The 12,001-nt window shown below is 45.9% G+C and overlaps 1 protein-coding gene across 4 annotated transcripts in view; it reads left to right on the top strand.

Annotated features, from left to right (window-relative positions):
• Positions 1–339: 339 nt before the first annotated feature.
• SPPL2A (signal peptide peptidase like 2A) overlaps positions 340–12,001 on the top strand; it is a 58,290-nt gene continuing 46,628 nt past the window's right edge. For all 4 annotated transcript variants that reach the window (XM_055098712.2, XM_003827828.6, XM_024925712.4 and 1 more), the window contains exon 1: positions 340–596. In XM_055098712.2, coding sequence (XP_054954687.1) covers positions 531–596 — 66 coding nt within the window. In that variant the 5' untranslated portion in view covers positions 340–530. The remainder of the gene's footprint in view (positions 597–12,001) is intronic.

Below are 12,001 nucleotides of genomic sequence, written 5' to 3'. Positions count from 1 at the left end.
AGTTCTGGAGAAAGTGGATGGATCTGGGTTATGTGGTGAGTCAGAGTGGCCAGGAACAAATGACAGGCAGATGAATTAGGCTGACCCTTAGATTTCTGGCTGCATGCAACACTCGGGTAGTTACTGGGGAACCGAGCAGACGCTCAGACACTTCCGAGCCTTGAGAAATCCGTTCTCCCGCCAGGCTTCGGTGTGAGTTAAAGTCGGGCAGCCGGAAAGCGACAGGCTCAGACCCGCAGCCGGTGGCCTCGTAGCGCCGGGACGCCGGGACGCCTCGATACCGGGAGAGCGCTGGGACTCTCCGAGCCCGGCGCGGGGGTTTCCGCATCTTACGGGCGGGGCCGGAAGAGGAAGTCGCGCTGCCGTGGCGGCCGCTGTAGCAGCGGCGGTCCAGTCGTAGCCCGGCCGCCCGCGCCTGTCCGGTCCGGTCCGGCCCGGCCACGGAGGCAGCGCAGCGGCGGGACCCCGAGCCTACTCCGCCGAGTGAGCTGCGCCGCGCCGTGCCGTCCCACCCGGCACCCACCAGTCCGATGGGGCCGCAGCGGCGGCTGTCCCCTGCCGGGGCCGCCCTACTCTGGGGCTTCCTGCTCCCGCTGGTAAGGGGGCGGGAAGGCGTGCAGGCCTCCCAGGGGCTGGGCGGGGCCGGGGCCAAGGCCGGGGCTCCCTTCCCCTACTCCCCGCCCGGCCTCCCCTCTGCCCGCACCTCCGCGGCCTGCTCTCGCACTCCTCTTTCCTCCCCTCCCTTTTCCATTACTCATCTCTTTCCTTCCAGCCTCCTCTTTTCCGCCCTCTTTCCCCCAACTTTCCCGCCCCCCACTCGGTTCCCGCCCATTGAAGTCTGGCGAAATACCTACCGCAAAAAGATCAGAGGAGCCCCTTAGGTTGCGTTGACCTTGATGCTTCTCGATAGTTGCTCACTGTCCCAGCATATTTAAAATTGACCTCTGGGTTTTATTGTCTAAGCCTTTCTTACCGCTTTTTACCCTTGGGAAGAAAAAAATATATATACAAGGCGCCAGGATGTTTAGCGGTTCGAGGACTGCACTTTAATTGCACTAACACGGATGTCTTTTTAAAATTTCCTTCCCCCACTGTAGCTCCTGCTTCGCCTTAGGGCTCATTTGATTCTGTTATGAGGGTTTTTTTTTTTTTTTTTTTTTGGAGGGGTGGGTTTTAATAGCAGTAATTTAAAATAACTTTTAAAAGGAGACACCAAAATGTAATGCTTTTAGTGGTTTTCAGTTTTCTGCCTAATTTAAAGGGATGGGTGGGGAGCGTCGGTTAAATGTAAGTAAGAAATATGTGTTCATAGATTTGTTTTCATAGTCACAGAGAAGTAATAGTGTTTTAAAATTCAGCCTCAAGTAATTCGAGCTTCAGTGTGGGAGTGGGGTGTCAGGAACCCGGTGTTTCAGTTTTTGTTTCTAGTGACTTTTACTTCGGGAGTTTCAGGTTGGAAACTTACGCATGTTATTTATTACAGAATTGGTGTCGTGTAAGCTTGTTTCGTTCTATTAGAATGTGTGATTTCTTTGAAAGACTGTTTTGCTGACTCTCCAGTTTAAGGGGTTAGTATTAGTGAATACAAAAGTGTCTTTAATATTTATTGAAAAACCAAAATCTAAGCCAAAAAGTAAGTGCCTTTTGGTGTATTCATAACTTTGACAGGCAACATAAGGAACCTGAGAGAATGTATCTAAAAATTGCTGGGGGAGGGGAGTTCGATATAAAAAGAGCAACAAAGTAGAAGTGTTAGTCGGAGTCTTTAAGGTGTTGACTGTGTAATCAGACAGATAATACTTATGTCCAAAAGATATTCAGATAGTATGTAGATGTATGCAAAACTATAACCTAGATATAAAACTTTTCAAAGAGTTTTTGCATTCATTTTCATTTGAATCTCTTGAGCTGATTTTAAGAATGAATATATATCACATTCGTACTAATCCCTTTTCAACATAAATTAATAGCTTAGTGATACATCAGTTCCTCATAAACTCACATTGAAATTCTTATTAAAGTCCCTGAGCCCTCTCACCAGAAAACTCTACTTAAGTAGACTTGTCATATGATTTCATAGCCTTCACAAATCTAAAGATCATCCCTGTTCTAAATTGTATCTAGGCTGTCTCCCACGTTCTGGATTTTAGGCCTTTTTTTGTTGTTTTTGTTTTTTTCGAGACGGAGTCTCACTCTGTCACCCAGGCTGGAGTGCAGTGGCGCGATCTCGGCTCACTGCAACCTCCGCCTCCCAGGTTCAAGCAATTCTCCTGCCTCAGCCTCCCGAGTAGCTGGGATCACAGGCAAGCACCACCACGCCCAGCTAATTTTTGTATTTTTAGTAGAGATGGGGGTTTCACTATGTTGATCAGGCTGGTCTCGAACTCCTGACCTCGTGATCCACCCTCTTCGGCCTCCCAAAGTGCTGGGATTACAGGCGTGAGCCACCACGCCCGGCGATTTTAGGCCTTTTATATTGCACCTATGTGCTTTGTTGTACCTCACCATGGTAATCTCGGGTTCTATATTCCCCGGTTCTAGGGTTGTTGTGAAGATTAAGTAACATTTTTCCTACACTGCAAATGTTTGGTGTGCATCTTATTATATGGGATGTAATGTCCTGATGACTGAATAAACTGACAATATCTGTTTAAATTGTAAGGATCTTTTTTTCGATACCAGCTAGTATCACTGATTTTTCTATTTCTTGTTGATTTCTTTATGGATTTGTTTTCTTCTTGGTTCCTCCTTCCTTTAATTTCCTGAGATGTTCTTTCTCATTCCTTTCGTGTTCTGAGAACTTGGGTAGATCTGGTTTCCTTTTCCTCAGCTGGAGTTCTTTCTCCTTTCTGTATACTTAGTTCCTTTCCTCCAACTCTGTCTGAAGTCTTCTAACATTTTCTCCCTGAAGCCCTTTGTTTATTCCTCTTCCCTAATTTTACAGCTCTAGGTAGCCTTTCTGAGTTCGTTTGATTAGTGATGCCAGCTCAATCATTTCATTTCTCCTCTCTGGGCTCTTGAAACTGGCACTACTTGTCCGGGCGTGGTGGCTCACACCTGTCATCCCAGCACTTTGAGAGGTCCAGGTGGGTGGATCACAAGGTCAGGAGTTTGAGACCAGCCTGGCCAATATGGTGAAACCCCGTCTCTACTAAAAAAAAAATACACACACACACAAAAATTAGCCAGGCGTGGTGGCGCATGCCTGTTATCCCAGCTACTTGGGAGGCTGAGGCGGAAGAATTACTTGAACCCGGGAGGCAGAGGTTGCAGTAAGCCAAGATCGTGCCACTGCACTCCAGCCTGTGTGACAGAGCGAGACTCCGTCTCAAAAAAAAAAAAAAAAAAAAAAAAGAAACTGGCACTGCTTCCCCTTAGTCATGTAATAACAGGGCCAACATCCTCATCTATAATAGAAGCAGCACATAGTCTTCAGAAACCACTGGCACATCCATCTAGAAGAGGCAGAGCATTTAGTATTGGAAAGGCCCTTAAAGATCATTTGCCTACCCTCCTCATCTTGTCATCTTCACATCAGAGTGACCTCACTGTGTATTTTGAACTGAAGCTACAGCACATCTGGCTGTTTTAATATTTTTTAAACCCATTAGGTCTAGAAATTAAATGAGTGCCTAGCAGGTAGTTAGCTGTGTCTTGACCTTGCCATAAGTACATTTTATTTTGGGGGTTTTTTTTTTTTTGAGATGGAGTCTTGCTCTGTCGTCCAGGCTGGAGTGCAGTGGTGCGATCTCAGCTCACTGCAGCCTCCACCTCCTGGGTTCGAGTGATTCTCCTGCCTCAGCCTCCCAAGTACCTGGGATTACAGGTGCCTGCCACCACACCTGGCTAATTTTTGTAATTTTAGTAGAGATGGGGTTTCACCATGTTGCCCAGGCTGGTCTCGAACTCCTGACCTCAGGTGATCTTCCTGCCTTGGCCTCCCAAAGTGCTGGGATTACAGACATGAGTCACCATGCCTGGCTGCCATAATTACATTTTGCACCTCTCCTTCCCCAGTTCAACCTCGACCCTGGGTCGCAATGGTCAGAACTTTATTTCTCAGTGTGGACCCAGTCATGGGATTCTGTTTCAAAGACAATGGATATTGTTTATGCTGGCTCTGTCTTTTTTTTTTTTTTTTGAGATGGAGTCTTGCTCTGTAGCCTAGGCTGGAGTGCAGTGGCCTTATCTCGGCTCACTGCAGCCTCTGCCTCCTGGGTTCTAGCAATTCTCCTGCCTCAGCCTCCCGAGTAGGATTACAGGTGCACGTCGTGATGCCCAGCTAATTTTTTGTATTTTAGAAGAAACGGGGTTTCACTGTGTTGCCCAGGCTGGTCTCAAACTCCTGAGCTCAGGCAATCCATCCACCTCGGCCTCCCAAAGTGCTAGGATTACAGGCGTGAGCCACTGCTCTTGGCCCTGGCTCTTTTTATTTTATTTATTATTATTATTTTTTGAGATGGAGTTTCACTCTTGTTGCCCAGGCTGAAGTGCAATGGTGCGATCCCAGCTCATCACAACCTCTGCTTCCCGGGTACAAGCAATTCTCCTGCCTCAGCCTCCCGAGTGGCTGGGATTACAAGCATGCACCACCACGCCCAGCTAATTTTGTATTTTTAGTAGAGACGGGGGTTTCTCCACATTGGTCAGGCTACTCTCGAACTCCTGACCTCAGGTGATCTGCCTGCCTCATCCTCCCAAAGTGTGGGGTTGCAGGTGTGAGCCACCATGCCCGCAGCTCTGTCTTTTTAAATTGCTTCAAAGTTCTTTGAAGAATCCTGAGTCTTCCTCATAGTGTCTTTATAAAAGTTCTGTTTTGGAGGATTGCTTGAGGCTAGGAGTTTCAGACCAGCCTGGTCAACATAGCAAGACCCCACCTCTACAAAAAATTTAAAAATTAGCTGAGCATGGTGGCTTGTGTCTCTAGTCCCAGCTACTTGGGAGGCTGAGGTAGGAGGATCACTTAAGCTCAGGAGTTTGAGGTTGCAGTTAGCTATGATCACGCCACTGTACTCCAGCCTGGGTGACAGAGAAGACCATGTCTCTAAAAACACACACACACACACAAATGAAAAAATAGTTTTGTTGATTTTTTTTTCTTCAAAGAATTTGAAGTAGCATATAGCTGCATCTTGAGCTTGATACAATGAAATGATAATCAGGATCCCCAGCAGAAAAATCTGTTGCTGAAAATTTGCCTTCCTTTTGTATACTACACCAACTCAAAGATTCTTCAATTCTTTCTCTTCTGCTCTGTTCTCTCAACCTCCAGGGGAAAGTAGGTATGTTCTGCTACCCAGGCAGTTAAGAAATCTGCTGAGCTGCTGTGCTGTGGAATGAATTGTGTCCCCCACACCCCCAACAGCCCCACCCCAAATTCATATGGTGAAGCCATAACCCCCAGTGTATTGATATTTGGAGATGGGTCCTTCAGGAAATCATTAGGTTTAGATGAGCTCATGAAGACGGGACCCTCATGATAGGATTAGTGCCATTTTAAGAAAAGACATCAGGCCAGGTGTGGTGGCTCATACTTGTAATCCCAGCACTTTGGGAGGCTGAGGCAGGCGGATCCTGAGGTCAGGAGTTCGAAACCAGCCTGGCCAACATGATGAAACCCCGTCTCTACTAAAAATACACAAATTAGCTGGGCACGGTGGTGGGTGCCTGTAACCCCAGCTACACGGGAGGCTGAGGCAGGAGAATCACTGGAACCCAGGAGGCAGAGGTTGCAGTGAGCCAAGATCGTGCCTTTGCACTCCAGCCTGGGCGACAGAGCAAGACTGTCTTGGGGGAAATAAAAAAAAAAAGACATCAGAGAGCTTTCTCTCTCTCTCTTTGCCATGTGAGGACACAGTGAGAAGGTAGCTATCTATAAGCCAGGAAGAGAGCCTTCACTAGAAACTGGCCCAACTGGCACCTGATCCAGAACTGTGAGAAAATAAATTTCTGTTGTTTAAACCACCCAGTTTGTGGTACTTTGTTATGAAGCCTGAGCTGACTAAAACATGCTAGGTTTATTACATTTCCTCCTTTTAACTTTCAGGTTCTTCACAATTTTTGTTTTACCTTGCCTCTGAACTGTCTGTGATTTCTACAACCCATTGGCTCCTTTCTAAGTCACTAATGGCTATATATCTCTTTCCCAAAATTCAACACCTATAATCTCCTTTGAAACTCAAAAAATCCTGAGAAGGTTCAGGAAAATTATGACTTATCCTAGATCACATAGAAAGTCATGAAAAATAGGACTAGAACCAAGGTCTTTTGCTATTTTTCCACTAAATTAGGCAGTAATAATTTTTCTTTTCTTTTTTTTTTTTTTTTTTTTTGAGACAGAGTCTCGTTCTGTCGCCCAGGCTAGAGTGCAGTGGCGCAATCTCGGCTCACTGCAACCTCTGCCTCCTGGCTTCACGCCATTCTCCTGCCTCAGCCTCCCGAGTAGCTGGGACTGCAGGCACCCACCACCATGCCCAGCTAATTTTTTATATTTTTAGTAGAGACGGGGTTTCACCGTGTTAGCCAGGATGGTCTCGTTCTCCTGACCTTGTGATCCACCTGCCTCGGCCTCCCAAAATGTTGGGATTACAGGCGTGAGCCACTGCGCCTGGCCTTTTTTTCTTATTAATGTAATATAAATAGGTTATATATGTTTTAATAGAGACAGAATCTTGCTCTGTTGCCCTGGCTAGTCTCAAACTCCAGGGTTCAAACAGTCCTCCTACCTCCGCCTCTCAAAGTGCTAGGATTACAGGTGTGAGCCACTGTACCCAGCTAATAATTTTTTTCTGAATCAAAAATAGGGTACAAGACTGACAGGATAAATATGTGAACTTTATTTATAAGAAAAGGCTTAAAAATAGGAAAAGTTGGCCAGGCATGGTGGCTCATGCCTGTAATACCAGCACTTCGGGAGGCTGAGGCAGGAGGATTGCTTGAGGCCAGAAGTTTGAGGCCAGGCTGCACAGTATAATAGTAAGACCCCGTCTTTAAAAAAACTTTATAAATTAGCTGGGTACAGTGGATCATGCCTGTAGTCCCAGCTGCTCAGGAGGGTGAGGTGAGTCACCCAGGAGTTGAAGGCAGCAGTGAGCTGCAACCATGCCTCTGTTCTGTAGCCTGGGTGATAGAGTGAGATCCTGTAGGTAGGTAGGTAGATAGATAGATAGATAGATAGATAGATATGCTTATTATATATTTGATCAGTTGTTTAAAATCACCTGAAATTTGGTCCGTTTATGAAAATCCAAACCATAAAGTCTCCAAGTATAGGCCATTCCCTGAAGATAGTAAAAATTTTTTTTAAGTTGATTGTTTTTAGGCCAGAATTTGCCAAGCTTTACCATGCCCTATGGTCTTAAATCAGTTCTGACTTAAGCATTTATATTACTTGCCTGGCCTTGTAGGCATTTGAGTTTGTGAATTCTAATGTAAATCATAAATGGCTGGGCGTGATGGCTCACGCCTATAATCCCAGCACTTTGGGAGGCTGAGGCAGGCAGATCACGCGGTCAAGAGATCGAGACCATCCTGGCCAACATGGTGAAACCCCATCTCTACTAAAAATACAAAAAAAATTGGCCAGGAGGGCACCTGCTCTAGTCCCAGCAACTCGGGAGGCTGAGGCAGGAGAATGGCGTGAACCTGGGAGGCAGAGCTTGCAGTGAGCCGAGATCACGCCACTGCACTCTAGCCTGGGCGACAGAGTGAGACTCTAAATGATCAAAGGAATAGGCAACATTAAGATATATTTAAACATTAAAATTGTTCTTTTTTTTTTTTGAGATGGAGTCTCGCTCTGTCGCCCAGGCTGGAGTGCAGTGACGCCATCTCAGCTCACTGCAAGCTCCGCCTCCCGGGTTCACGCCATTCTCCGGCCTCAGCCTCCTGAGTAGCTGGGACTACAGGCGTCCACCACATTGCCTGGCTAATTTTTTGTATTTTTAGTAGAGACGGGGTTTCACCGTGTTAGCCAGGATGGTCTCGACCTCCTGACCTCGTGATCCACCCGCCTCAGCCTCCCAAAGTGCTGGGATTACAGGCGTGAGCCACCGCGCCCGGCCTTTTTTTTTTTTTTTTTAAATTGAGACAGAGTCTCACTCTGTCGCCCAGGCTGGAGTGCAGTGGCTCAATCTCAGCTCACTGCAACTTCCACCTCCTGGGTTCAAGCGATTCTCAGGCCTCAGCCTCCCGAGTAGCTGGGATTATAGGCGCCTGCCACCATGCCTGGCTAATTTTTGTATTTTTAATAGAGACGGGGTTTCGCCATGTTGTACAGGCTGGAAACATTAAAATTCTTTAATTTGAAAAGAAAATGATAGGGAATATGATTGAAGTCAGTTGATCTGGATAAAGTAAATTAAAATTGTTCATGAGATCCCAGAATACCATAACAGGCACCTCATAAAATCAGAGAAAAAGGAAGTAGAACTTCACAGTATGGGCTAGTAAACTTGCTTCCTTTGTGTGTAAGGATCAAATAAGATGCTGAATATAAAGATTCTGTTGTGAGCTTGATTTGATGGCCCTGGAGGACACTCGATTCCAGGACCAGTCTGAAGGAATTGGCCTGTAAAAGGAAGATTGGGGGTGAGCAGTAAGGAGCATTTGTCATAGGGAAAGGAGTTCCATGAGCTCTACAGTCCTAGAATTGGGAGTATTTAGAAGAGTATAAGGAAAGGATTTAGGGCCGGGCGTGGTGGCTCACGCCTGTAATCCCAGCACTTTGGGAGGCCGAGGTGAGACTCTGTCTCAAAAAAAAAAAAAAAGAAAGGATTTAGGATGTGGGAGGAACTGATTGGTTATTAGAGGAACTTGAGAAGCTGTAGGAAACCCATGCCAGTATTGTAGAAGGGAAGGAGTTAACAGCGAATGCAGAGAAATATGTGATCATTATTAAAACTGGAGTGTGATGGTTGGGCACTGAGAATGAGGTGCTTGGAGATCTAGCTGTGTGAAGGGACTTGAAGTGACAGCAGATTTCAAAGACCGCTGATCTCGGTTTTAGAGAGCCCAGTTCTAGGCCTGAGACTGACTGACCTCATCCTTTTGGTCATTTTGGATCTGTTTCATATATATGATGAAGAGACTAGATTATGTTATTTCTAAATCCCTTCTACCTCTTAAATGATTTTTGTCAATTGATATAGGGTCTGGCTATGTTGTCCAGGCTCATCTCAAACTCCTGGCCTCAAGCGATCTTCCCACCTCAGCTTCCCAATGTGCTGGGATTCCAGGTATGAGCCACCATGCCCAGCCTCTTTTAGCTCTTGATACTAAACTTTTTACTAAAAGAATTTTTTTTAAGGTTTTAATGAAGCCATAGAAGACCAGACCACAGTTTATTACAAAGGAAAATTCAGACATTCTGGAGCATGTCTCTAACTTGGAGGGTGAAAAGGAAGGATCTTTGTCAAATGATCTAATACTAGTATGAGTGGATCACCTAATTTGGCACTTGTAATGTTCAAACAGACCCTGACTTTTTTTTTTTTTTTTTTTTGAGACGGAGTCTTTCTCTGTCAGACTGGAATGCAGTGGCGTGATCTCAGCTCACTGCAAGCTCCGCCTCCCAGGTTCACGCCATTCTCCTGCCTCAGCCTCCAGAGTAAGTGGGTCTACAGGCGCCCACCACCACACCCGGCTAATTTTTTTGTATTTTTAGTAGGGACGGGGTTTCACCATGTTAGCCAGGATGGTCTTGATCTCCTGACCTCGTGATCCGCCCACCTCAGCCTCCCAAAGTGCTGGGATTACAGGCATGAGCCACCACGCCCAGTCCAGACCCTGACTTTCAAGCCCATTTTCTGTATGTTTCCCAACTTAATTGACACAGCACTGTGGTTTCCACTGTTCTGTTCTTTTATAGCCTTGTTACTCAAGGTGTGGTCCATTGACCATCAGCATCACCTAGGAGCTTATTAGAAATGCAGAATATCAGGCCAAGCATGGTGGCTGATAACTGTAATCCCAGCACTTTGAGAGGCTGAGGTGGGAGGATCACTTGAGGCCAGGAGTTTGAGACCAGCCTGAGTACCATGGCAAGATCTTGTCTCCTATAAGCACTGCTCCTATAGCAGTGGTTCTCAAACTTTAACTGATGTCAGAATCTCCAGAAGGGCTTGTTAAAACATAAATTGGTCAGAACTTCTGATTCAGTAGGTCTGGAATGGGGCCCAAGAATTTGCTTTTTTCTTTTCTTCTTTTTTTTTTTTTTTTTTTTTTTTTGAGACAGGGTGTCCTTCTGTCACCTAGGCCCTAGGCTGGAGTGCAGTGGCATGGTCATGGCTCCCTGCAGCTTCAACCTCCAAGCCTCAAGCAATCCTTTCACCTCAGCCTCTGGAGTAGCTGGGACTATAGGTACACGCCCGTACACCAAGCTAATTTTTTATTTTTTTGTAGAAACGAGATCTCTCCATATTGCCCAGACTGGTCTAGAACTCCTGGCCTCAAGTGGCCCTCCAGCATTGGCCTCCCAAAGCACTGGGATTGTAGGCGTGAGCCACCATGCCCTTCCAAATTTGCTTTTTTTTTTTTTTTTTGAGACAGAGTCTCGTTCTGTCACCCAGGCTGGAATGCAGTGGCGCGATCTTGGCTCACTACAACCTCTGCCTCCCGGGTTCAAGCGATTCTCCTGCCTCAGCCTTCCGAGTAGCTGGGACTATAGGCACATGCCACCACGCTCGGCTGATTTTTTTATTTTTAGTAGAAACGGGGTTTCACCTTCTTAGACAGGATGGTTTTGATCTCCTGACCTCGTGATCCTCCTGCCTAGGCCTCCCAAAGTGCTGGGATTACAGGTGTGGGCCACCATGCCTGGCCCCGAATTTGGGTTTTTTTTTGTTGTTGTTTTTGTTTTGTTTTCGTTTCTGTTTTTTGAGACCGAGTTTCACTCTTGTTGCCCAGGCTGGAGTGCAATGGCTCGATCTTGGCTCACCGCAACCTCTGCCTCCTGGGTTCAAGTGATTCTCCTGCCTCAGCCTCCCGAGTAGCTGGGATTACAGGCATGGGCCACCATGCCCAGCTAATTTTTTATTTTTTAGTAGAGACAGGGTTTCTCCATGTTGGTCAGGCTGGTCTCGAACACCCGACTTCAGTTGATCCGCCCACCTAGGCCTCCCAAAGTGCTGGGATTACAGGCATGAGCCACCACGCCTGGCCAATTTGTGTTTTTAATAACTTAAAAACTATTAAAGTTTTTGCTAGGAAGTCTTTGGCTTTAATTACTTCCTGCTCATGATTATTAGTTTCAAGTTTGCTTTTAATCTCCCCAGTAAGACTATACTTTCTTGTTTTGTGTTATTTTTTCAACATCTTTATTGACGTATAATTTGCATACCAAACAATTCACCCATTTAAAATGTATAAGTCAATAGTATTTAGTATATTCACAGATATGTGCAACTATCACCACAGCCAATTTTATAACGTTTTCATCATCAGAAAAAGAAACTTAATAGGTAGAGCACTGAGGAATTTTAGGGCAGTGAAACTATGTAGTACAATGCTGTAATGATGGATATGTGTCATTGTACACTTATCAAAACCCATAGGATGTACACCAAGAATGAACCCTAATGTAAACTATGGGCTTTGGATGATAACGATGTGTCAACGGAGGTTCATCAGTTGTAACAAATGTACCACTCTGCTGTGGGATATTGATACTGGGAGAGGCTACACATGTGTAGGATAAGAGGCTATGTCAAAACTCTGTATTCTCTGCTTTATTTTGCTGTAAAACTAAAACTGCTTTAAAATAAAGTCTTTTAAGAAAGAAATAAGTCCGGGCATGGTGGCTCACGCCTGTAATCCCAGCACTTTGGGAGGCTGAGACGGGCGGATCGTCTGAGGTCAGGAGTTTGAGACCAGCCTGGCCAACATGGTGAAACCCCGTCTCTACTAAAAATACAAAAATTAGCCAGGCCTGGTGGTGGGCTCCTGTAATCCCAGCAACTCAGGAGGCTGAGGCAGGACAATTGCTTGAACTCGGGAGGCGGAG

This window comes from Pan paniscus, chromosome 16 (genome assembly GCF_029289425.2).
Source record: "Pan paniscus chromosome 16, NHGRI_mPanPan1-v2.0_pri, whole genome shotgun sequence".
NCBI lineage: Eukaryota > Metazoa > Chordata > Mammalia > Primates > Hominidae > Pan > Pan paniscus.
Note: the sequence above shows the minus strand (reverse complement) of the source record. Positions and strands in the feature narration are given on the sequence as shown.